The sequence below is a fragment of the Onthophagus taurus genome, chromosome 7, assembly GCF_036711975.1.
Source record: "Onthophagus taurus isolate NC chromosome 7, IU_Otau_3.0, whole genome shotgun sequence".
Classification (NCBI taxonomy): Eukaryota; Metazoa; Arthropoda; class Insecta; order Coleoptera; family Scarabaeidae; genus Onthophagus; species Onthophagus taurus.
In genome coordinates this window covers 28,944,295-28,968,933 of record NC_091972.1, presented here as the reverse complement: position 1 = coordinate 28,968,933, position 24,639 = coordinate 28,944,295, and the positions used below count along the sequence as shown (strand labels likewise).

Below are 24,639 nucleotides of genomic sequence, written 5' to 3'. Positions count from 1 at the left end.
GCCTCTGCTTTCTCTTCGAGAGTGAAAGCCATTCCGGTTTCACCGTGAATGGGCGGCATGCGCGTCGTGTTCCCCTTCAGCACCTTGACCATCTTCCAACAGGAGTGATCGTCTTCGGTGTTCAGGGCGTCGAGTTTGGCGTCGAAAGACGCGTATCGGAACTCCGCGAGTTCCCTTCTCACATCACCGCGCAGACGGTTATAGCGACGCTTGAGATCGGGATCCCAATTGCGCTGATAAGTCCGCCTGACGCGATCACGCTCCCGCATAAGTTCCCTGATGTGCGCCGGAAGCACCCATCGATGGTCCTTTACGGGAATCGTGTTGGTCGCGTATCGAAGAGAATCCTCGATTGCGACCGTGAGTCGTTCAACAGCCTCATCCAGTTCCTGAGCGTTGTGGATCGGTCGTATTTGTCCCATATTGTGGTGCAAGTGGTCGCTAAAAGCCGGCCACGATACAGTGGAACGTTCAACCGGGACGCGAACGTCCGGGACGTCTCCTAGCTGCAGCAGCACAGGGAGATGATCGGAACTAAGTTCGTTGAGCGTGGTAACTCTATGAACTAGTCGGACATCTTTGATTACAACCACGTCCAAAACGTCAGATCGTTGCCCTTCGTTCGACGGGTAATACGTGTGGTCGGCGGGGGCATCGGTGACAATGCCCGTCTCGTCGGTAAAACTCCGCAGTATTTTACCGTTCGCGTTTGCGATCCGACTGTTCCACGATGGGTGCTTAGCGTTTAGGTCGCCGGCGATAACCACGCCTTTGTCCGTATCCAAGACACCCGTTAGATCGTCTTCCAACAACCGCCGATTCGGCGGATTGTAGGCGGCGACCAAGCGGACGCACCCCGATAGTGTTCGTACCACAATCGTAGTAGCTTCGAGATGTTGAAGAGGGGGAGTCAGATCTTCGTAATGATCCAAACTGGTCCTTACAAAGATGGCTGTCCCGCCGCCTCTTGCACCAACTCTATCGTTTCGATAGAAGCGATAATTGGGCAGCCGTGGCCTGTCGCCCGCTCGCAGATGGGTTTCGCAAATGAGTATCGCGTCAAGGTCGTACCTTTCGGCGAACTCGCGAAGTTCATTCTGTTTACAGACAAGGCCGTTGGCGTTCCAATAAGCCAACTCAAGCGAATGCGGTACTCTCGGTCTTCGATGAGTCATCATAAGAGTTTCATCATCTCGGACATGATTTGGACGCACAACTTAACTCGCGCGTCCCTATCGGATTTGTCGATTTGGATGACCTCGCTCATCATCGCCAGTATGTTGACGAGGGGGTCGGTTGGGGGTTCAACCGCCGCCTGTGCCGCAACATTGACCGGGAATGGTGTTTCAGCCACCGCGATCGACCCGCTTTTACGAAGCCTCCTATTGTGACGCCTCCTCTGCGACCTCGACAGCTTCGGGGGGTCGTCGGTCGCCTTTTGCTTCGGCTCGTTGAGCTTAGCTTTGGGCGCCGCGACCTCTTTCCGAACTACCTTGGTAGCTGGAGCGTTCGCTTTGGGGGCAACGTTAGCGTTGCCTTTCGGCTTTTTCGCCTGACTACTAACCGCTTTCACGGGTTTCGCCGCGACTACTGGAGCCTTTTTGTCCCCCTTTTGCGCCTGAATAGGTGCTTTCGGGGGAACGGTCGCTTTGACCTTTGGGGCTGCCGCCGGCGCCCTCGTTTCCGCCGCCTTCGGGTGTTTTGGGCATCCTTTGTAGTTGGCGGTATGAGGGCCACCGCAAAGGACGCACTTGGCGGGCGCATCCTTTGCTTTGGCACAGGAAGCCGTCGGATGGTCACCAGCGCACTTCACGCAACGAGGTGCACCGTTGCACATTCGTTGGGAGTGGCCGTAACGCTGACAGCGATGACACTGGCCGACTTCCGTCTTCTTCTTGGCGCTCTCGACAGTTATGGTTAAAGCCATGACCGTCTTGAGGTCAAAGATCCGTTTGGCGTCCGCGGTCTTTTTCAAAACGCACAGGACTAACGGGATCGGCCTCCTTTCAGAGCCCTGGCGCATACGTTTTACCGTATCGGGCCAGAATCCCTGTTTTCTCAGGTCGGCAGCAATGCTGTCCTCCCCGATACTGGTAGGGACGCCTCGAAAAACCACCTTTAACGGCTTTTCCTCCGGTAGAGAGAATGTGTGGTACTGGTGTTTACCAGCCATCAACATCTTCACCAGGGCGCGATAGGCTTCCGCGGTGGGGAGCTCAATCTTGATTCCTTGCGGAACCGCTCTGGCTTTCGAAAAGGCGATCCGAAGTCTCGCCATCTCCGCCGAAATGGAATCCCAGTTTTCCTTCGCATGGAGGATTACCGGGGGGACCCGCTTGGAAACGCGTTCCAATCGAGGACGCACGGCTTCCGAGTACTCGTCCTCCAGGTCGCTGCTGGCCTTCCTTTTCCCGTTGGATGGACCGACTGCCACGTCGACATCCATTTTACCCGCCGGGATGGAAGCCAACGCCTCGGCGAATGACCTCGGAGTGGAGGTGGTCGCCGCCTCCTCGAGGGAGGCGGTGCGGCCTGCCGCGCTGGTCGTCGCATCCTCGAGGGAAGCAGTACGGCCTGATGGTGCTATGGCTTTCGCCTCCACTGGGGAGGCAGTGCTGCCAAGGACGGGGGTTGTTTCGGTTGTCGCCTTCTCGGGGATGGCGGTACTAACCTTAGGTGTGCATTTGGTCGCCACCTGCTCGAGGGAGGCGGTGCGGCCTGCCGCGCTGGTCGTCGCATCCTCTAAGGAAGCAGTACGGCCTAGTATACCAGCCTTGGCTGCCGCCTCCGCTGGGGAGGCAGTTCTGCCAATGACTGGTTTCTTGGTCGCCGCCTTCACGAGGGAGGCGGTGCGGCCTGATGATTTGGCTGCCGCCGCCACAGGGGAGGCAGTCTTGCCAAGAACGGGGGTAGCGTTGGTTGCCGCCTTCACGGGGATGGCGGGTCTGACCTTACGCGTAGATTTAGTCGCCGCTTTCAACGGGGAAGGCGGACGGCTTGGTGGAACGGGTCTCAATGTCCCGTTCTTATCGATGTGTGTGTCGACCACGCTTGCAAACAAGCGAAAGTCTACACACGATGCGGATAAAGTTTTCTTCTCCATTTTAAGAGGCATTTCTGCCACCTCAAAACGGTTTGGAAAACCCAACCCAACCCTAAAAAGGGCGCTCTTAATTTCAAAAGAAACTTATCTGCTCTGGATTACGCCTTTGACGAGGTCGAAAATGAACCTTCCCCCTTCCTTCGCTCACGCAACAGGTCGGACGAATTCTTCAACTTCTCTCCAGGCGATGTTGCTCTCTTCAAGGCTCGAATCGGACTTGTTCCTGCTAGCTACATGTTGTTCATTCGTTCGTTGGTGAATTTATCGATATTTTTAAGATCTATTAATGTTAGGGGTGGGGAGGAGGATATCGTTCGTCCGTACCAAGGTTTATATATAAGAGGTTGTCTAGGTTCGTACACAACCATACTGCGCATTACGTCACATGTGGAAAATAATACCGCCAAGCAATTCAAATTAAACAAAGGCATGGAGCACCACATGGCCATGAGGTTGCGTGCGCAATCCGTGATCGCTTACGTCACGAAACACTCCTGCTCTTGCCCCTCGCCCACAAACTAAAATCAAAGTATTGCAGCGTAGGAACTTAGACAACCTTTAATATATAAACCTTGCGTCCGTACCACGTTTTCTGTTCCCACCTCTTCCTCTTTTGCTATCGAGCTTTAGTGTAGTACACTTGTTTAATTTTTGCGTGTTAATTAATAACCGCGTGGTTGTAGAAATTTTTACTGAAGATTCTCGTGATTGGTTTTGGAGATCTTTTTCTCGAATCGTTCGGATCTGTTCTACACCACTATTCTGGTCAATTGTTATTACCGTGATCAGATTTTGTTCCGGCTTTCCAGGTTGCGCTTTAATCAACACGTGCAGTCGAATTAAATGGAAAAAGAAGGAACAGGATTTCCAGATAAGGTTTGAATATTTTTGTATAGAATCATAATTATTAAAAGTTTATTTTCTTGTTCACCTGTTCGCTCAACTTTTTTAATTATTTTGTCTCACGTGTTTTTAAATGAAAATCTGCATATGGCGACGCAGCGTCGCAACTTCGTCTAAACATGTGAGCTGCATTTCGCCCGCGGCGTGGCGTAGGCAGTGCAACACAGTGTCGGTTGCTTGGCGTAGAGGGAACGCCGCGCCGTATAAATAGTAATAATAGTAAAAATGGATCATAAAAGTGATCTAATGGTGAAATTTGTTCAATTAATTGAAAATTCCCAATGTTTATACAATCATACTTTATTAGAATACTCTAGAAAAGATCGTACCGAAAAAGCTTAGTCTGCAATAGGCCCAAAAATGAAATACAATATTACTTCAATTCGATAAAAATTATAATGTAAATTATAATAAAAATTACTATGTTATATTTTTGAACGCGCATTTTTTGAGATAAAATTGAAATGTACAGGTATCCCAAAATTGAGATACCATGCCTAAGTTGACATTTTTAAATAGGAACCCCATCATTTTTTTGTTGCATTTATGGATTCTACGTAAAAGTCAGAGTATTTTTCATGTTACACGATATTCAGCTGTCTTCGAGAAAAAATGGCAATTAAAAAAGAACTGGTACTACTTTATTTCGGGTAAATAAAATTTTTTAAATTTTCAATTACCACCGCACAAGTGGTAACTACTGCGAATGGAACTAAGATGCATACTGCCGGAGTACATTATGTATAGATTAAAATTATGTTAGAATTCTTTTTCGTTATACCATTATTGGCCCTGAGAAGGGCCATTGTGTGGCGGCTTGTGAGAAAGCCCTTAATTCTAACAAATTGCAGAGCTCATTTTCTCTTTGGTAAGCTTCTCTTTTTCGTGGACGACGATTTCAATTGTGCAGCACCACCAGCGACTTTCTTGGCGGTTTTGGGTTTCGGCACTTTCGGCTTTTTCGTCGGTCCCTTGGTAACTTTTTTAGCTTTTGATGGTGCTTTTGTAACCGTGGTGGTTTTTTTGACTGCGGCAGTAGTAGAGCTGGTTACTTTCTTTTCTCCGACCGTTGGCGACTTTTTGGCTTTTGCTGCAGCCCTCTTTTTGCTTTCAACAACAGGGGAACCGGACACCGGCGTTGTTTTTGCCTTCGCAGGTGAGGAGGATTTCTTCGTTTCAGTTTTTTTTGAAGGACGTCTTAGTGCAGACCCTTACCTTCACTTTTTGGAAGAAGAATTTCCGAATCACATGGAAGATATTCCTCTAGAAGCTCGTCGTGGCATGTGGTTCCAGAAAGATGGGGCACCACTACATTTTGGGAGATAAGCCACATCAATGACGGTATTTCGTAATGAAAATTTTCCGGAAAGATGGATAGGACGAGGTGGTCCTGTACATTGGCCAACTCGGTCACCTGACTTGTCCCCTCTAAATTTTTCTCTGTAGGGTTGCCTCAAATCTCGTGTGTATAGTTGTAATCGTAAACCAGATACACGCGAAGAGTTGATTGTCAGAATAGTTGAAGCTACTAATTCGCTAAAGAATGAAATGGTCATAATTAACTGGCAACATTCTATGACACGAAGGATAGCTGCGAAGGATGTTTAGAAAATGGCGGTTCTCATTTTGAACAGCTACTGTAATTTTGTGTTAATTAGCTACCCATTCATAAATAAATAAATGAATAAATTTTCTTTTATGTTTTTTATTTTTATTTCGATATCTTCGAAACAGAGAGGAATTCACCTACATATGTATATGTGATATACCATTTTTTGATCGTAATAACCCACGGAGTGTATGGTATAAGTTTGTCGGTCGAGTCACGGAACACTCTGTGATATGTGTATATTATTTTGATTATAATATTAAAGGATTTCTGGAAAAGCTACTATAATCAAGCTGTTCTACTGAAGAATAAGGCTTGGGCCGAGTTCATGAGAAGAACTTTAAACTCTGCGTAGAGGAAACTACTGCCGTCAGCTATTTCCGATGTACTTCATTTTCCATTAATTCTTATGGGATAATTCGGTTCGGAATTCGTCGGTTTCCAACTGTACTACTGTAATCGAATTGCGAATCAGATATGTACATATCTAACATTACAACCTTCGTTGTGATCATTAATATTTGAATGCATATGGAAGCAAATTAAGTTTAAATTATTTATTTGAATTTATTTCATATAAATTAAAAAAGAAATTAATTTTTCTTGATTAAATCACATCTTAAGTTCACGTTGAATTCTTATTTAACGGCCACCATAAAAATATTACACGCTATTACGTTTAGAAACTAGAAAATTTACATTATCTGAAGTCCATACTGAAACATCATTTTTGCTTTCATAAAATTCACAGACTTAAGAGAGCAAAACGAAAATTCTTTTTCATAAAACAAGTGATTGGTTCTGAAAAGAACCGGTCGTGTTGGGAAGGTTTGGTCGATTGATTGTAGATGATGCAAATTAGGCTCTTTCGCCGCGAATGCGCCTAGCAAGCTGAATGTCTTTCGGCATGATGGTTACTCGTTTTGCATGAATTGCACACAAGTTCGTATCTTCGAAAAGTCCGACCAAGTAAGCTTCGCTCGCCTCTTGCAAAGCCATAACGGCGCTGCTTTGAAATCGCAAGTCGGTTTTGAAATCTTGGGCAATTTCTCTAACCAAACGTTGGAAGGGCAACTTTCTAATCAGAAGTTCGGTACTTTTCTGGTAACGACGAATTTCTCGAAGAGCTACGGTTCCAGGTCTGTAACGATGCGGTTTCTTGACACCACCAGTGGCGGGGGCGCTTTTCCTTGCCGCTTTAGTTGCGAGTTGTTTACGTGGCGCTTTACCTCCGGTAGATTTTCGAGCAGTTTGTTTCGTACGAGCCATTTTACTTTATTATTTAACGGGATACGTACGACGATAAAGAAAGATCAGAGAGATATGTATGTAAATCGAACGGTATAGTTTGTCAAAGTAAACTGAGAGATCGCTCGGCTGAAGGCTGCTTTATAACGTGTTCGTGACTGCTTCGGATTGGTCGAGTCGTAGAATCGGTAGGCGTGTCCATTGCGCCACTATATAAGGGCGGGAAAAGTCCCGGAAACGGTAGTCCCTAGTCGGTGCTTGTTAGTTTGTCGTTATACTTACATAAAAAGAAAATCGAATTATCAAAGAAAAATGACTGGTCGTGGAAAGGGAGGAAAAGGTCTTGGGAAAGGAGGCGCCAAACGTCATCGCAAAGTACTCCGTGACAACATCCAGGGCATCACCAAACCAGCCATCAGACGTCTTGCCCGTCGTGGCGGTGTAAAGCGTATCTCAGGATTAATTTACGAAGAAACTCGAGGAGTTTTAAAGGTTTTCCTTGAGAACGTTATTCGCGACGCTGTCACGTACACTGAACACGCAAAAAGGAAAACCGTCACTGCTATGGACGTCGTTTACGCCCTTAAGCGGCAAGGTCGTACTCTCTACGGCTTTGGGGGTTAAGAAATTTAAATTATGTACCTATTTTAATTTTGAGGACGACTGTTCTATATTCAACATGACCACCCGGTTCTTTTCAGAACCACTATATTTATGAAAGATAAAGAATATTTTCACATACAATCCGGACAATTACGTACATGCATATGTATGTGTGTATGTACATGTGTTAGGTTCGTTTCAACCACACTTCAAACTACCAATTGACGGCCGCAATCCTGCTCAGTTGAAAGGTGCTGCCACGGTCCGACTGAACCGTGGACTGGTCCGCGACGTTTTGTCAAGCGTTCCAACCACAGAATATTATGTTATTCTGATTTATGTTCCAACGACCGTTAGACAAGTTCATGTATAGTCGTCCACACCAAGATCCGGAATTACGATACGGCTGTAAAAGACCCTTAACAATAGAAGGGGCATAAAGAGGTATCTTTTGGGTTCACACAAATCGGGCATGGCATAAGTATAATTTAGAAGAATCAGATAGTGATTCTGACTAAGTTCGGCCTTTAGGCTTACGTTTTCGCTGTTATTAATATTATTATTATATAGTTTACTGACCAATACAATTAAGTGTAATGAACTGAAAGAAATTCATTGGTACGTCCCTGACTTTCTAAACTATGCAGGGTTTTCGGTCTCGTCTTAGGTAGAAATGGTTAAGTACCCTTAACCGCAGAGAAGCGGGGGTCTACAATTTATGGGGGTTGTAATTCCGGATCTTTTCCAATTGTACAGCCTGTCTGTTAGTATCTGTTATGTTTACTATGAAAGCGTATATTTGGATTTTCTATTTTCTATTCTTTTACATGTTTCGGGTATTTTGTTTAACAAATTTTATTTCATATTATGCATGTTTTATGATAACTTTTATAGACAAATTAATCAATAAATATGTAAACACATGCATATCTTTATTTCATTTTTCTACTATTACCGCTATTACGTTTTTTTAGTTCATTATTGTTAAAAAAATAAGTAAATGAATTTCGTTTAAAATGGTAAACTGTGCTTGCAGCGCCAATTCTCGGCAGGGTTCCGTTCCAACGAACATGCGCAAAAGAAAGTCGTGAATAGGTCGTGTACGCGTACAGGAACGGGGCAAATTTGTACGGTTGTTCAGTTTTAACGAACTTATCTTAACTATTATAACTTATGAAAAAACACAATGTTGTTTGTTATATTCAAAACTCGAAGAATCTATGAGTAGGGTGTTCGTTCGTTCTTATACGTAACACGTTAACAATACGACAGAATTAACAATTTGTTTTTGTTACAACGTATATTTTCTGGTGAAATACGCACAACGACTAGAATGTCATTATTTACCATCTACCTGAAAATGTCGGGTTGGATGGTCCGTCGAAAAAAAAAACTTTAACATTCAGATCCACACGAACAAGCAGGTAGATGGTAAATAAAGACGATTTAGTCATTGTACGTCGAAAACCCGAAAATATGCGTCATAGTATATATCAACAAGTTTCATTTTTACTTATTGGTGTTGTGTGCGTGGATGTGGAAAAAATAATTAATACGACCAGTGTTAACACATCTTGCGCGACTAAACTCGTTTTGCATGGTATTGATGCCCGTTACACGGTAACACTTTGGCAGCAAAGTGCCCGCGCAAGATGTGTTAACCGTGGTAGTGAAAATACGTCGTCAGCGTTGTTGATGACGTCACATCGAAACTTTAAAAATCGAAAGTTATTTTTCGGTAAGTTTATCACTTAAGAGTTATTTAGAATTAACAATACTGTTACATTCAAAATTACACCACCGCAGCAGACATCGATAGTTCATTATTCGACTATATTTTTTGTGGCCCTGAGAAGGGCCGTTTTGTTAATATGGTGTGGCCAAGTTGTAATTAAATTAAGGTTTTTTCTCGGTCTTCTTAGGTAACAAAACAGCTTGAATGTTCGGAAGTACACCTCCTTGAGCAATCGTCACTCCCGATAGTAATTTATTCAATTCTTCGTCGTTACGTATGGCCAGTTGTAAATGTCTAGGGATGATACGGGTCTTTTTGTTGTCTCTCGCAGCGTTACCGGCCAACTCGAGAACTTCGGCTGCCAAATACTCCATTACGGCCGCTAAATATACAGGAGCTCCAGCTCCTACGCGTTCCGCGTAATTGCCCTTCCTCAACAATCGATGAATACGACCAACAGGAAATTGTAATCCTGCACGACTGGATCTGGACTTTGCTTTCCCTTTAACTTTTCCACCTTTTCCTCGACCCGACATGGCTTACAATTAGTTGACTTGGTAGCGTGCCGAAATGTTCAACAAAATGTTTCAACGTAAACGATATCGTTGTCGACAACGCTTCAATACAGAGCTGAGCGGAATGAACGGTGAACGGTGAACTTGACGGGCCTCTTGAGGTTCCTGGAATCTTCCTTAACCCTCTTCATCGGATCTAAAACAGACGGAAAATATATTAGTTAATATTCGCTAAATTAGCGATATCGGAAGTGGATTTGGAAAGGACAGTCGGGTTCCCGGATCTTCAGACGAGAAGCAGCCTTGGCCGTTTATGGCGAAGGTGTTCAACGTCGTAATCCGTTAATCCCGCTAGGAGGGGATTTGGGTGGTCTTCGAGCCGCGTAAACTCGGTACTGGCTTTGTTCCGAATGAATTCCTCGATGGTCACCATCTGGGAATCATTGTGCAGTGTCGCATTACTGACAAACCAAGGAGCATCGAATGCCATCCTTAGGACCTTGTTCTGAACCACTTGGAGTTTTTGCACGTGCGAGTGCGCGACGTAACCCCAGACTGAAGAAGCGTATGTCATCGCAGGTCTGATAACCGCTTTGTAGAGTCGAATTTTCCGGAGAGGATCCAACTTACTTCGGCGATTTATCAGAGCGTACAGATTGACCAGAGCTACCTTCGCCCGGTTCGCCATGGCCTCGATGTGACTTTTCCAAGTTAGTTTAGAGTCCAGAATGACACCCAAATACCTGGTTTCGGAATGCCAGGGAAGCTCGTTCCCTCGCAGTACCAACGCATCGGGGGGTCTCTGTCTACGCCGAGTAAAGAGTACTGCGGTACTTTTATCAGCGTTGATTTTGACCCGCCACTTTGCGAAGTAGTCTTGCAGCTGATCCGATGCTGTCTGCAGTCTACGAGCGGCGATCTCGGGGGACCAAGATCTGCTGTAGATGCACACATCGTCGGCGTACATCGCTAACTGAGTGCCCTCGCACCGGGGTAGGTCGCTAACAAAGATACAAAAGAGTATCGGTGAAAGCAACGACCCCTGAGGGACGCCAGCAGTTAGGATTCGCTCTGTCGAACGCGTACCGTTCAATTTGATGCGCGCCTTCCTACCGCCAAGATAGGACGCGATCAATTGAACCAACGCCAGGGGCACGCCCGCTTCTAGCATTTTGAACAAAAGTCCTTCATGCCATACTTTGTCGAACGCCTTGGCAACATCGAAAAGCGCCGCACAAGTGCTTTGCTTTCGATTGAAGCCTTCGGTTATGTATTCGACAAGTCGCAGTACCTGGTGTACGGTCGAATGTTTGGGTCGGAAACCAAACTGTTCGTCCTGAATGAGCTTAAGATCTTGAACTGATCTTTGTAGCCTCGTCTGGACGATCCTCTCGCATACCTTGCCGAGACAAGAAAGCAAACTGATGGGCCTGTAGCTTTGCGGGAACGTTAGGTTCGCCCCGGGTTTCGGTAACACGACGACGTCCGCGCATTTCCACTTGGTAGGGAAATGCCGCAGCCGGAACGCCGCATTGATGATTCCCGTCAGCGAAACGACCGCTTTTAAAGGCATGGCTTTTAAAGCAGCGTTTCCTATCCCGTCCGGTCCCGATGCCTTCTTCGACTTACATCTCGCGATTGCCTCTTTCACCTCGGTCGGAGAAGCGTGCTCGATATGCCGACGATCTTCTACGGCCAGCCGCCTACTCACTACGCGTTCGACTCGATCGATGAAATCTTCATCTTCGTCATCGTCGCATAGCGGGCTGCACTGGTTTTCGAAGTTATCGGCATGAGCTTCTGCTTTCTCTTCGAGAGTGAAAGCCATTCCGGTTTCACCGTGAATGGGCGGCATGCGCGTCGTGTTCCCCTTCAGCACCTTGACCATCTTCCAACAGGCGTGATCGTCTTCGGTGTTCAGGGCGTCGAGTTTGGCGTCGAAAGACGCGTATCGGAACTCCGCGAGCTCCCTTCTCACATCACCGCGCAGACGGTTATAGCGACGCTTGAGATCGGGATCCCAAGCTGAGCGGAATGAACGGTGAACTTGACGGGCCTCTTGAGGTTCCTGGAATCTTCCTTAACCCTCTTCATCGGATCTAAAACAGACGGAAAATATATTAGTTAATATTCGCTAAATTAGCGATATCGGAAGTGGATTTGGAAAGGACAGTCGGGTTCCCGGATCGTCAGACGAGAAGCAGCCTTGGCCGTTTATGGCGAAGGTGTTCAACGTCGTAATCCGTTAATCCCGCTAGGAGGGGATTTGGGTGGTCTTCGAGCCGCGTAAACTCGGTACTGGCTTTGTTCCGAATGAATTCCTCGATGGTCACCATCTGGGAATCATTGTGCAGTGTCGCATTACTGACAAACCAAGGAGCATCGAATGCCATCCTTAGGACCTTGTTCTGAACCACTTGGAGTTTTTGCACGTGCGAGTGCGCGGCGTAACCCCAGACTGAAGAAGCGTATGTCATCGCAGGTCTGATAACCGCTTTGTAGAGTCGAATCTTCCGCAGAGGATCCAACTTACTTCGGCGATTTATCAGAGCGTACAGATTGACCAGAGCTACCTTCGCCCGGTTCGCCATGGCCTCGATGTGACTTTTCCAAGTTAGTTTAGAGTCCAGAATGACACCCAAATACCTGGTTTCGGAATGCCAGGGAAGCTCGTTCCCTCGCAGTACCAACGCATCGGGGGGTCTCTGTCTACGCCGAGTAAAGAGTACTGCGGTACTTTTATCAGCGTTGATTTTGACCCGCCACTTTGCGAAGTAGTCTTGCAGCTGATCCGATGCTGTCTGCAGTCTACGAGCGGCGATCTCGGGGGACCAAGATCTGCTGTAGATGCATACATCGTCGGCGTACATCGCTAACTGAGTGCCCTCGCACCGGGGTAGGTCGCTAACAAAGATACAAAAGAGTATCGGTGATAGCAACGACCCCTGAGGGACGCCAGCAGTTAGGATTCGCTCTGTCGAACGCGTACCGTTCAATTTGATGCGCGCCTTCCTACCGCCAAGATAGGACGCGATCAATTGAACCAACGCCAGGGGCACGCCCGCTTCTAGCATTTTGAACAAAAGTCCTTCATGCCATACTTTGTCGAACGCCTTGGCAACATCGAAAAGCGCCGCACAAGTGCTTTGCTTTCGATTGAAGCCTTCGGTTATGTATTCGACAAGTCGCAGTACCTGGTGTACGGTCGAATGTTTGGGTCGGAAACCAAACTGTTCGTCCTGAATGAGCTTAAGATCTTGAACTGATCTTTGTAGCCTCGTCTGGACGATCCTCTCGCATACCTTGCCGAGACAAGAAAGCAAACTGATGGGCCTGTAGCTTTGCGGGAACGTTAGGTTCGCCCCGGGTTTCGGTAACACGACGACGTCCGCGCATTTCCACTTGGTAGGGAAATGCCGCAGCCGGAACGCCGCATTTGTTATCCCAAACCACCGCTCGGGCGCCATATGACGATCTGGGGCTGACCTTCGCAGCGTTCCACCAGGCCTTGTTGGACAGATTTAACAGCCCGCAGATACTGGCGCAGATTAATGGCCAGTATTTCAGCAGACAACAGCGTGCGGACGAACCCGTCCAGGTATTCCTTAAGAGGAAACACTTGCAAGCGCAACGCCTCCGCCGCAAACCCAACGACGACATCGCTATGATGGTGGCTTCACTACTTCCACAAATACAGCTGCATATAACCAAGACGCCGACTAGCATAATAGAATTACGGCATCAAGCTATTCGTACGGAGGCCCTGCTCAGAAAATCCGGTGCGCTTAAGCAACCTACCTCGACCCAACAAAAGGTTAAGTCGACAACAGCCGACCCCGGGATATCGAAGAAAAAAGAGCCACCCCGCTGCTGGTACTGCCCGGGGTACCATTGGAACAGAGATTGCCCTCTTCAACAGACCAAGTCTTCGGGAAACGAAGCAGCGGCCGTTCGCCCAGCACAGTTCGAGCGGCCGCAATCTCCACACTAGAAAGGCTCGGCCGGTCGACGCGTTCCGCGGTGACTATTGCGACTGCTGGAGGACGCCACGTGGCGCTCCTCGATTCGGGATCCACAAACAATTTCGTGCGATCAGACATTGTGCCGTCGTATGACCCCGCGTGTGTTTCCTCCGCTAGTCAAGCCGACCCAGACGCTCTACTCCCCATCCTCGGGAGGACCATGGTGCAGTTCGTTATTGACGGGGTTCAATGTGAACAACAGTTCCTGGTGGTTCCGCGTCTGAGCGCCCCATTCGTTCTCGGCGATCCCTGGTTTCACGATTACGAAGTGGTACTGGACTTTCAACGCGGTTGTTTCCATTTTGGGAACGAGAAGCGCGCTACAGTTTACTTCCGGCGAAACATCCCTTCAACGCCTCCGCCCAAATTTGACGTTTCTTCCATCCGCCACCAAGTTCCGGATGAGCACCAAGAGGCGCTGTATACTGTACTTCGCGCCTTTCCTGATGTGTTTGTCGACTCACGCAAAAGCACATCTGGCACCACGGAACACAGGCTGGAGCTCCTTGAAGGGGCACGGCCTTTCCGTCTACCACCTTACCGCTGCTCTCCCGCCAAGAAGGAATTCATCGCGCGCGAGGTGGAGAGGATGTTGGCGGAGGGTGTGATCGAGGCCAGCCGTTCTCCGTATTCTTCCCCGATTGTCTTAGTGAAAAAAAAAGATGGCACCAAGCGTTTTTGTATCGACTACCGTCGATTGAACCAGCAGACTAAGGACGAATCTTCGGCACTTCCGATCATCCACGAAACCCTGCGGGACGTCAGCCAGGCCACAGTTTTCTCAAGCCTCGACCTACGGTCCGGGTACTGGCAGATCCCAATGGAGCGAGAATCCCGGGCTCTTACTGCATTTACAACGCCGGACGGGGCCGCTTATCAATTCCGGGTTATGCCCTTTGACCTGAAAAATGCCCCCGCCACCTTCCAGAAGTTGATGACTCAGGAAGTTCTACCAGGATATCTCCGAAGGTTTGCGCTGGTTTACCTGGATGACGTGATAGTTTACAGCGACTCGTGGGAAGATCATCTCAAACACCTGCACCTTGTGTTCGAAAGGCTTAGCTTGCACGGGTTGCGGTTGTCGCCGGAAAAATGTCATCTGGGCGCGACAACCATCGACTACCTGGGTCACCGAATTACGCCAGGCGGGGTCGAACCCCTGCCAACACACATCAACACCCTCTGCAGCGCCACGAGCCCGACCAACAAAAAACAGCTTCGTTCTTTCTTAGGCTTGTGCAACTGGCTCCGCGGTTTTGTACCCCGTTGCGCCGAGGTGCTGACGCCACTCACTAACCTTTTGCGGGGACAAAACAAATTCAAATGGAATTCGGACGCAGAGGAAGCCTTCTGTCGGATCAAGCAGCTGCTGAGTCGCCCGCTGCAACTACGACGCCCTAACTTCGATCAACCATTTGTGTTGCAAACAGATGCCAGTGGGAAGGGTATTGCTGCGGTGCTGTATCAGGATCCCGGGAGAAAGATAGTCGCATTTGCCAGCGCTAAGCTGTCTCCTGCCGAACAAAGGTACCACGCCAATGAGCAGGAATGCCTGGCGGTCGTATGGGCGGTACGTTATTTCCATCCTTACTTGGAGGATCGTCGATTCACCTTGCGCACCGACAGTAAGGCTCTGTTATGGCTAGACACAATGAAAGGTCGAAACGCCAAACTAACTCGATGGGCACTCCTCTTGCAGGAATTCAAATTTACTGTGGAACACGTTCCGGGAGCACAGAACGAGCTCCCGGACTTCCTCTCGCGACAGCCAGTTCACGAATCAACAACAGAACATAGTGTGCCGGACACCGACCGGATATTCGTGCCATTGCCCACCAAACAACGTACCATAGATGTACGAAGCCACCATATTGCGTGCCTAGAAGTACCGGGGTTGGCCGATGATGTAAAGGAAAGTCAACGCCGGAATCCTCATGCCCAGAACCTCATTCAGACCCTGGACATGATCAACCAGGCGGGTCCTGTTAATCCCGGCGAAGCTAGGATAGTCGACCAATACTCGACCCACGAGGGGTTACTATGGAGGCAACATCCAGACGGCAAGCGGCTGATTGTGCCACAAGACATGCACGCACAAGTTCTGCATGCCTACCATGACGCCTCCCTCGCAGGACATCCTGGAGCTGAAGAAACCACAAGAGCCATTCTGAAAAAGTATTGGTGGCTCGGGCTGGAAGTACAAGTGAAAGATCACGTCCGAAGTTGCTGGACTTGCGCTTCCCTTAAACGAGGCCCTCTGCAGGAACGGGCCCCATTGCGTCCCCGGGCACCAACCCAGCCCTGGGAAGTGATCGCCGTCGATCTCATGGGCCCCTATGTAAAAACTCGAAACAACAACAGGTTTGTTTTCGTTGTCACTGACCTATTCAGCCGGTGGGTTGAAGCCTTCCCCGCCACCACCAGCGGCGCCGCAAGGGTCATCGACCTCTTGGAGAGCGAGGTGTTTCCGCGGTACGGGTATCCGCGAGCCATCCTGTCCGATAACGGACCGCAATTCACCTGCATCGACTGGGACTCCGCCTTGCGCCGTTGGGGCTGTCTGCATTGGACCACCCCCATTTACCATCCCCAAGCCAACCCAACGGAGAGGCGAATCCAGGAGATAAAGAAATGTATCCGGATTCAGCTGGAAGGACGAAATCCGACAACATGGGATCGTCACATTAACCGGGCTTTATTTAACATTCGCTCGAGACGTAACGCAGCCACCAAGGAAACTCCTGCCGCTTTGCTGCTAGGCTATGAGTTGCCACGTCCAGGGGAATGGTTGGTAGAAGCACCCGGCATGAATCAACAGCTTGAGCTCGAGCGTCCCGAACAGAGAAGAAGGCGAATCAGGGAGGCCCACATGAACGAGCATCGGTATCGCCAACGCTACGCTGGTGAGGACCCACCACCCAGGCGGTTCCTACCGGGGCAGCTCGTCATGGAAAGATCACGAGCCGCAACTCCGTTTGGTCCCCGCTGGATTGGACCCCATATGGTCATCGAAGAAGCAGGTCCAACAACCTACTGGATCAGACGGCACCAGACGGCGGAACCCGTTAAGGTTCACGTGAACGATCTGCGGCCGGCCCCTCCACCACTTCGACAACAACCAGCGCCACCCGAACCGGCGCCTTGAGGGAGGGGGTGTTATCCCAAACCACCGCTCGGGCGCCGTTCGGCCCACGCCATTGGTCCGGCAGTTCGGACAGCGGTGCCGCTCAACGATTGGACGCTTTTGTTCACCCCAGCCACCCTTGGGGTTAAAAGAAGGGTGAAGGCAAACAGAAACCAGTTCCAACCGATTAGCGACTTTAGTAGCAGTAGAAGATCACGTCTCCTTAACCACGGCGCCTACTTGCGACTCTCTCCGTCCACCATCATCATCGTATCCGCATATAATTGTATATAACCCTTGTACATATTGTAAATAAACATTTCAAACCAACCGTTGCGTTTAACAACAACACCCACCGTAACACATTGATGATTCCCGTCAGCGAAACGACCGCTTTTAAAGGCATGGCCTTTAAAGCAGCGTTTCCTATCCCGTCCGGTCCCGATGCCTTCTTCGACTTACATCTCGCGATTGCCTCTTTCACCTCGGTCGGAGAAGCGTGCTCGATATGCCGACGATCTTCTACGGCCAGCCGCCTACTCACTACGCGTTCGACTCGATCGATGAAATCTTCATCTTCGTCATCGTCGCATAGCGGGCTGCACTGGTTTTCGAAGTTATCGGCATGAGCCTCTGCTTTCTCTTCGAGAGTGAAAGCCATTCCGGTTTCACCGTGAATGGGCGGCATGCGCGTCGTGTTCCCCTTCAGCACCTTGACCATCTTCCAACAGGAGTGATCGTCTTCGGTGTTCAGGGCGTCGAGTTTGGCGTCGAAAGACGCGTATCGGAACTCCGCGAGCTCCCTTCTCACATCACCGCGCAGACGGTTATAGCGACGCTTGAGATCGGGATCCCAATTGCGCTGATAAGTCCGCCTGACGCGATCACGCTCCCGCATAAGTTCCCTGATGTGCACCGGAAGCACCCATCGATGGTCCTTTACGGGAATCGTGTTGGTCGCGTATCGAAGAGAATCCTCGATTGCGACCGTGAGTCGTTCAACAGCCTCATCCAGTTCCTGAGCGTTGTGGATCGGTCGTATTTGTCCCATATTGTGGTGCAAGTGGTCGCTAAAAGCCGGCCACGATACAGTGGAACGTTCAACCGGGACGCGAACGTCCGGGACGTCTCCTAGCTGCAGCAGCACAGGGAGATGATCGGAACTAAGTTCGTTGAGCGTGGTAACTCTATGAACTAGTCGGACATCTTTAATTACAACCACGTCCAAAACGTCAGATCGTTGTCCTTCGTTCGACGGGTAATACGTGTGGTCGGCGGGGGCATCGGTGACAATGCCCGTCTCGTCGGTAAAACTCCGCAGTATTTTACCGTTCGCGTTTGCGATCCGACTGTTCCACGATGGGTGCTTAGCGTTTAGGTCGCCGGCGATAACCACGCCTTTGTCCGTATCCAAGACACCCGTTAGATCGTCTTCCAACAACCGCCGATTCGGCGGATTGTAGGCGGCGACCAAGCGGACGCACCCCGATAGTGTTCGTACCACAATCGTAGTAGCTTCGAGATGTTGAAGAGGGGGAGTCAGATCTTCGTAATGATCCAAACTGGTCCTTACAAAGATGGCTGTCCCGCCGCCTCTTGCTCCAACTCTATCGTTTCGATAGAAGCGATAATTGGGCAGCCGTGGCCTGTCGCCCGCTCGCAGATGGGTTTCGCAAATGAGTATCGCGTCAAGGTCGTACCTTTCGGCGAACTCGCGAAGTTCATTCTGTTTACAGACAAGGCCGTTGGCGTTCCAATAAGCCAACTCAAGCGATTGCGGTACTCTCGGTCTTCGATGAGTCATCATAAGAGTTTCATCATCTCGGACATGATTTGGACGCACAACTTAACTCGTGCGTCCCTATCGGATTTGTCGATTTGGATGACCTCGCTCATCATCGCCAGTATGTTGACGAGGGGGTCGGTTGGGGGTTCAACCGCCGCCTGTGCCGCAACATTGACCGGGAATGGTGTTTCAGCCACCGCGATCGACCCGCTTTTACGAAGCCTCCTATTGCGACGCCTCCTCTGCGACCTCGACAGCTTCGGGGGGTCGTCGGTCGCCTTTTGCTTCGGCTCGTTGAGCTTAGCTTTGGGCGCCGCGACCTCTTTCCGAACTACCTTGGTAGCTGGAGCGTTCGCTTTGGGGGCGACGTTAGCGTTGCCTTTGGGCTTTTTCGTCTGACTACTAACCGCTTTCACGGGTTTCGCCGCGACTACTGGAGCCTTTTTATCCCCCTTTTGCGCCTGAGTAAGTGCTTTCGGGAGAACGGTCGCTTTGACCTTTGGGGCTGCCGCCGGTGCCCTCTTTTCCGCCGCCTTCGGGTGTTTTGGGCACCCTTTGTAGTTGGCGGTATGAGGACCACCGCAAAGGACGCACTTGGCGGGCGCATCCTTTGCTTTGGCACAGGAAGCCGTCGGATGGTCACCAGCGCACTTCACGCAACGAGGTGCACCGTTGCACATTCGTTGGGAGTGGCCGTAACGCTGACAGCGATGACACTGGCCGACTTCCGTCTTCTTCTTGGCGCTCTCGACAGTTATGGTTAAAGCCATGACCGTCTTGAGGTCAAAGATCCGTTTGGCGTCCGCGGTCTTTTTCAAGACGCACAGGACTAACGAGATCGGCCTCCTTTCAGAGCCCTGGCGCATACGTTTTACCGTATCGGGCCAGAATCCCTGTTTTCTCAGGTCGGCAGCAATGCTGTCCTCCCCGATACTGGTAGGGACGCCTCGAAAAACCACCTTTAACGGCTTTTCCTCCGGTAGAGAGAATGTGTGGTACTGGTGTTTACCAGCCATCAACATCTTCACCAGGGCGCGATAGGCTTCCGCGGTGGGGAGCTCAATCTTGATTCCTTGCGGAACCGCTCTGGCTTTCGAAAAGGCGATCCGAAGTCTCGCCATCTCCGCCGAAATGGAATCCCAGTTTTCCTTCGCATGAAGGATTACCGGGGGGACCCGCTTGGAAACGTGTTCCAATCGAGGACGCACGGCCTCCGAGTACTCGTCCTCCAGGTCGCTACTGGCCTTTCTTTTCCCGTTGGATGGACCGACTGCCACGTCGACATCCATTTTACCCGCCGGGATGGAAGCCAACGCCTCGGCGAATGACCTCGGAGTGGAGGTGGTCGCCGCCTCCTCGAGGGAGGCGGTGCGCCCTGCCGCGCTGGTCGTCGCATCCGCGAGGGAAGCAGTACGGCCTGATGGTGCTATGGCTTTCGCCTCCACTGGGGAGGCAGTGCTGCCAAGGACGGGGGTTGTTTCGGTTGTCGCCTTCTCGGGGATGGCGGTACTAACCTTACGTGTGCATTTGGTCGCCACCTGCTCAGGGGAGGCGGTGCGGCCTGCCGCGCTGGTCGTCGCATCCTCTAAGGAAGCAGTACGGCCTGATATACCTGCCTTGGCTGCCGCCTCCGCTGGGGAGGCAGTTCTGCCAATAACTGGTTTCTTGGTCGCCGCCTTCACGAGGGAGGCGGTGCGGCCTGATGATTTGGCTGCCGCCGCCACAGGGGAGGCAGTCTTGCCAAGAACGGGGGTAGCGTTGGTTGCCGCCTTCACGGGGATGGCGGGTCTGACCTTACGCGCAGATTTAGTCGCCGCTTTCAACGGGGAAGGCGGACGGCTTGGTGGAACGGGTGTCAATGTCCCGTTCTTATCGATAATGTGTGTGTCGACCACGCTTGCAAACAAGCGAAAGTCTACACACGATGCGGATAAAGTTTTCTTCTCCATTTTAAGAGGCATTTCTGCCACCTCAAAACGGTTTGGAAAACCAAACCCAACCCTAAAAAGGGCGCTCTTAATTTCAAAAGAAACTTATCTGCTCTGGATTACGCCTTTGACGAGGTCGAAAATGAACCTTCCCCCTTCCTTCGCTCACGCAGCGGGTCGGACGAATTCTTCAACTTCTCTCCAGGCGATGTTGCTCTCTTCAAGGCTCGAATCGGACTGGTAAATAAAGACGATTTAGTCATTGTACGTCGAAAACCCGAAAATATGCGTCATAGTATATATCAACAAGTTTCATTTTTACTTATTGGTGTTGTGTGCGTGGATGTGGAAAAAATAATTAATACGACCAGTGTTAACACATCTTGCGCGACTAAACTCGTTTTGCACGGTATTGATGCCCGTTACACGGTAACACTTTGGCAGCAAAGTGCCCGCGCAAGATGTGTTAACCGTGGTAGTGAAAATACGTCGTCAGCGTTGTTGATGACGTCACATCGAAACTTTAAAAATCGAAAGTTATTTTTCGGTAAGTTTATCACTTAAGAGTTATTTAGAATTAACAATACTGTTACATTCAAAATTACACCACCGCAGCAGACATCGATAGTTCATTATTCGACTATATTTTTTGTGGCCCTGAGAAGGGCCGTTTTGTTAATATGGTGTGGCCAAGTTGTAATTAAATTAAGGTTTTTTCTCGGTCTTCTTAGGTAACAAAACAGCTTGAATGTTCGGAAGTACACCTCCTTGAGCAATCGTCACTCCCGATAGTAATTTATTCAATTCTTCGTCGTTACGTATGGCCAGTTGTAAATGTCTAGGGATGATACGGGTCTTTTTGTTGTCTCTCGCAGCGTTACCGGCCAACTCGAGAACTTCGGCTGCCAAATACTCCATTACGGCCGCTAAATATACAGGAGCTCCAGCTCCTACGCGTTCCGCGTAATTGCCCTTCCTCAACAATCGATGAATACGACCAACAGGAAATTGTAATCCTGCACGACTGGATCTGGACTTTGCTTTCCCTTTAACTTTTCCACCTTTTCCTCGACCCGACATGGCTTACAATTAGTTGACTTGGTAGCGTGCCGAAATGTTCAACAAAATGTTTCAACGTAAACGATATCTTTGTCGACAACGTTTCAATATAGAGCTGAGCGGAATACAGGTTTTTCAAATATATATACCCAACTGCGCCGACGGTTCGACCAATAGCGGCCGTCAGCCAAGCGGTAGCAACGGGAGGCGTCACCTACTGATACGACGCTACCACTTTATAAACGGCAAAAACAGGCCATTTTTATAACACTGCATACTTACTGTAGTGTACTGTCGTTACTGTCGATAGTCTTATCACCGATAAATTTTATTAACTAATCAACGAACAACAACAATGCCACCGAAAACTAGTGGGAAAGCAGCCAAAAAGGCGGGTAAAGCGCAGAAAAATATATCGAAAACCGATACGAAGAAGAAACGCAAGAGAAAGGAAAGCTACGCTATTTACATTTACAAGGTATTGAAACAAGTTCATCCCGATACCGGTATTTCGAGCAAAGCTATGAGTATAATGAACAGTTTTGTGAACGATATCTTCGAGAGGATAGCCGCTGAAGCATCCCGTTTGGCTCATTACAACAAAAGATCAACGATCACCAGTCGAGAAATCCAGACTGCCGTCAGACTTCTGTTACCTGGAGAATTGGCAAAGCACGCTGTAAGCGAAGGCACCAAGGCCGTTACTAAGTACACAAGTTCCAAATAAATGGCGATATAAACATCCCCCTCCCTACCAAACTACGACCGGTTCTTTTCAGAACCAAAAATTAGTATCTGAATAAAGAATATTGTCGCAATTTATAATATTTTTAAGTTAATAGTAGGTAATATATGTAAGTGCGATCCTTGTAAGTTGTATATACATAAGTTGTACATAAGTTGTCGAGATCGTTAATTTGTTTGATAATATCCTCCTCATAAAGGTTGATAATATAAGTACGAAGACTTTCACGGCCGGTGTTAATTAAACTAGAACTAGAACCTTTCGGGTAAAGACGTGCGTCTTTTGAAGAGATGTTCGTTACCGGAGATGGGAGGGACAGGAAACACGTGATGGAGTCAAACTCTCAACAACACTTAACAGGGTTTTTTATTTAGAATATTTTTTCGCAAGATTAGTAGTAACGATATTTGTAATATAATATCCTCTGAGTCGAACGGCCTTCCTGTTTATCCCAGCTTGATGAATTCCAACCAATGGGGTGCGTCCAACCATTCGGCGCGGTCTTCCCAGTGTTCGAAGGGACGGTAACCATCCCCTCAACAACCCCCGACAACCCTCAAGAGCCCATCAGTTTGCTTTCTTGTCTCGGCAAGGTATGTGAGAGGGTCGTCCAGACGAGGCTACAAAGATCCGTTCAAGATCCTAACCTCATTCAGGATGAACAGTTTGGTTTCCGACCCAAACATTCGACCGTACACCAGGTACTGCGACTTGTCGAATACATAACCGAAGGCTTCAATCGAAAGCAAAGCACTTGTGCGGCGCTTTTGGATGTTGCCAAGGCGTTCGACAAAGTATGGCATGAAGGACTTTTGTTCAAAATGCTAGAAGCGGGCGTGCCCCTGGCGTTGGTTCAATTGATCGCGTCCTATCTTGGCGGTAGGAAGGCGCGCATTGAAATTGCGCTTTGTTAGCGACCTACCCCGGTGCGAGGGCACTCAGTTAGCGATGTACGCCGACGATGTGTGCATCTACAGCAGATCTTGGTCCCCCGAGATCGCCGCTCGTAGACTGCAGACAGCATCGGATCAGCTGCAAGACTACTTCGCAAAGTGGCGGGTCAAAATCAACGCTGATAAAAGTACCGCAGTACTCTTTACTCGGCGTAGACAGAGACCCCCCGATGCGTTGGTACTGCGAGGGAACGAGCTTCCCTGGCATTCCGAAACCAGGTATTTGGGTGTCATTCTGGACTCTAAACTAACTTGGAAAAGTCACATCGAGGCCATGGCGAACCGGGCGAAGGTAGCTCTGGTCAATCTGCACGCTCTGATAAATCGCCGAAGTAAGTTGGATCCTCTCCGGAAGATTCGACTCTATAAAGCAGTTATCAGACCTGCGATGACATACGCTTCTTCAGTCTGGGGTTACGCCGCGCACTCGCACGTGCAAAAACTCCAAGTTGTTCAGAACAAGGTCCTAAGGATGGCATTTGATGCACCTTGGTTTGTCAGTAATGCGACACTGCACAATGATTCCCAGATGGTGACCATCGAGGAGTTCATTCGTGACAAGGCCAGTACCGAGTTTACACGGCTCGAAAACCACACCAATCCCCTCCTATCCCCTCCTAGCGGGATTAACGGATTACGACGTTGAACACCTTCGCCACAAACGGCCAAGGCTGCTTCTCGTCTGACGATCCAGGAGTCCGACTGTCCTTCCCAATTCCACTTCCGATGTCACTATTAATTAGTGAAAATTTTGTAATATATTTTCCGTTTGTTTTAGGTCCGATGAAGAGGGTCAGGGAAGAAATTCCAGGTACCTCAAGAGGCCCGTCATGTTCACCGTTCACCGCTTACCCTCAAGAGGCCGCGCCGGGTAGTCGGACTCGTTGTCGGCGTGGGAGGTGCCGAACGAACATCGTTCACGTGGACCTTGGTGGCTTCCGCGGTGTTGAACCATCTAACTCAATAAGTGTTGGTTTCGGCGGTACTGATAATGATGTGAGGTCCGTTCCAACGTGGTGAGAAGGGCTTAAGAGGTATTTTATGGCTGCGTTCCATGACTTTATCACCGGGTGTGAATTGAATTCGTGGAGGAACCTCTCCTGCGTACCGTTGCCGGTATCTATGCTCGTTCATATGGGCTATTCGTTCTTGTCTTCTATCTTCTCCGTTAGGGGCTTGGTTGGGTGCGGTATCTTCGGCGAACCATTCTCCAGGTTTACGGAGCTCGTAACCCAATAGCATAAGAGCCGGTGTTTGTTTCGTTGCGGCATTCCTTCGAGAACGGATGTTGAATAGAGCGGTTTGC

The 24,639-nt window shown here is 49.1% G+C and overlaps 5 protein-coding genes across 5 annotated transcripts; 2 read left to right on the top strand and 3 right to left on the bottom strand.

Annotated features, from left to right (window-relative positions):
* Positions 1-6,287: 6,287 nt before the first annotated feature.
* On the bottom strand, positions 6,288-6,970 carry LOC139430545 (histone H3). Its single transcript, XM_071197682.1, has one exon. The coding sequence runs from the start codon at positions 6,882-6,884 to the stop codon at positions 6,474-6,476; it is 411 nt and encodes a 136-aa protein (XP_071053783.1). The 5' UTR covers positions 6,885-6,970; the 3' UTR covers positions 6,288-6,473.
* Positions 6,971-7,126: 156 nt separating this feature from the next.
* LOC139430720 (histone H4) lies at positions 7,127-8,393 on the top strand. The gene has a single exon (XM_071197938.1). It carries the CDS (start codon positions 7,176-7,178, stop codon positions 7,485-7,487), a length of 312 nt encoding a protein of 103 aa, XP_071054039.1. The 5' UTR covers positions 7,127-7,175; the 3' UTR covers positions 7,488-8,393.
* Positions 8,394-9,162: 769 nt separating this feature from the next.
* On the bottom strand, positions 9,163-10,251 carry LOC139430717 (histone H2A-like). Its single transcript, XM_071197935.1, has one exon. It carries the CDS (start codon positions 9,735-9,737, stop codon positions 9,363-9,365), a length of 375 nt encoding a protein of 124 aa, XP_071054036.1. The 5' UTR covers positions 9,738-10,251; the 3' UTR covers positions 9,163-9,362.
* A 10,830-nt stretch (positions 10,252-21,081) lies between these two features.
* On the bottom strand, positions 21,082-21,718 carry LOC139430718 (histone H2A-like). Its single transcript, XM_071197936.1, has one exon. The coding sequence runs from the start codon at positions 21,654-21,656 to the stop codon at positions 21,282-21,284; it is 375 nt and encodes a 124-aa protein (XP_071054037.1). The 5' UTR covers positions 21,657-21,718; the 3' UTR covers positions 21,082-21,281.
* Positions 21,719-21,895: 177 nt separating this feature from the next.
* Positions 21,896-22,448, top strand: LOC111413882 (histone H2B). The gene has a single exon (XM_023045011.2). It carries the CDS (start codon positions 21,991-21,993, stop codon positions 22,360-22,362), a length of 372 nt encoding a protein of 123 aa, XP_022900779.2. The 5' UTR covers positions 21,896-21,990; the 3' UTR covers positions 22,363-22,448.
* Positions 22,449-24,639: the final 2,191 nt, after the last annotated feature.

Excerpts from the sequence above, each read along its gene's own strand:
- LOC139430718 (XM_071197936.1), bottom strand. The coding sequence starts at position 21,656 with ATGTCGGGTCGAGGAAAAGGTGGAAAAGTTAAAGGGAAAGCAAAGTCC.
- LOC139430545 (XM_071197682.1), bottom strand. The coding sequence starts at position 6,884 with ATGGCTCGTACGAAACAAACTGCTCGAAAATCTACCGGAGGTAAAGCG.
- LOC139430717 (XM_071197935.1), bottom strand. The coding sequence starts at position 9,737 with ATGTCGGGTCGAGGAAAAGGTGGAAAAGTTAAAGGGAAAGCAAAGTCC.
- LOC139430720 (XM_071197938.1), top strand. The coding sequence starts at position 7,176 with ATGACTGGTCGTGGAAAGGGAGGAAAAGGTCTTGGGAAAGGAGGCGCC.
- LOC111413882 (XM_023045011.2), top strand. The coding sequence starts at position 21,991 with ATGCCACCGAAAACTAGTGGGAAAGCAGCCAAAAAGGCGGGTAAAGCG.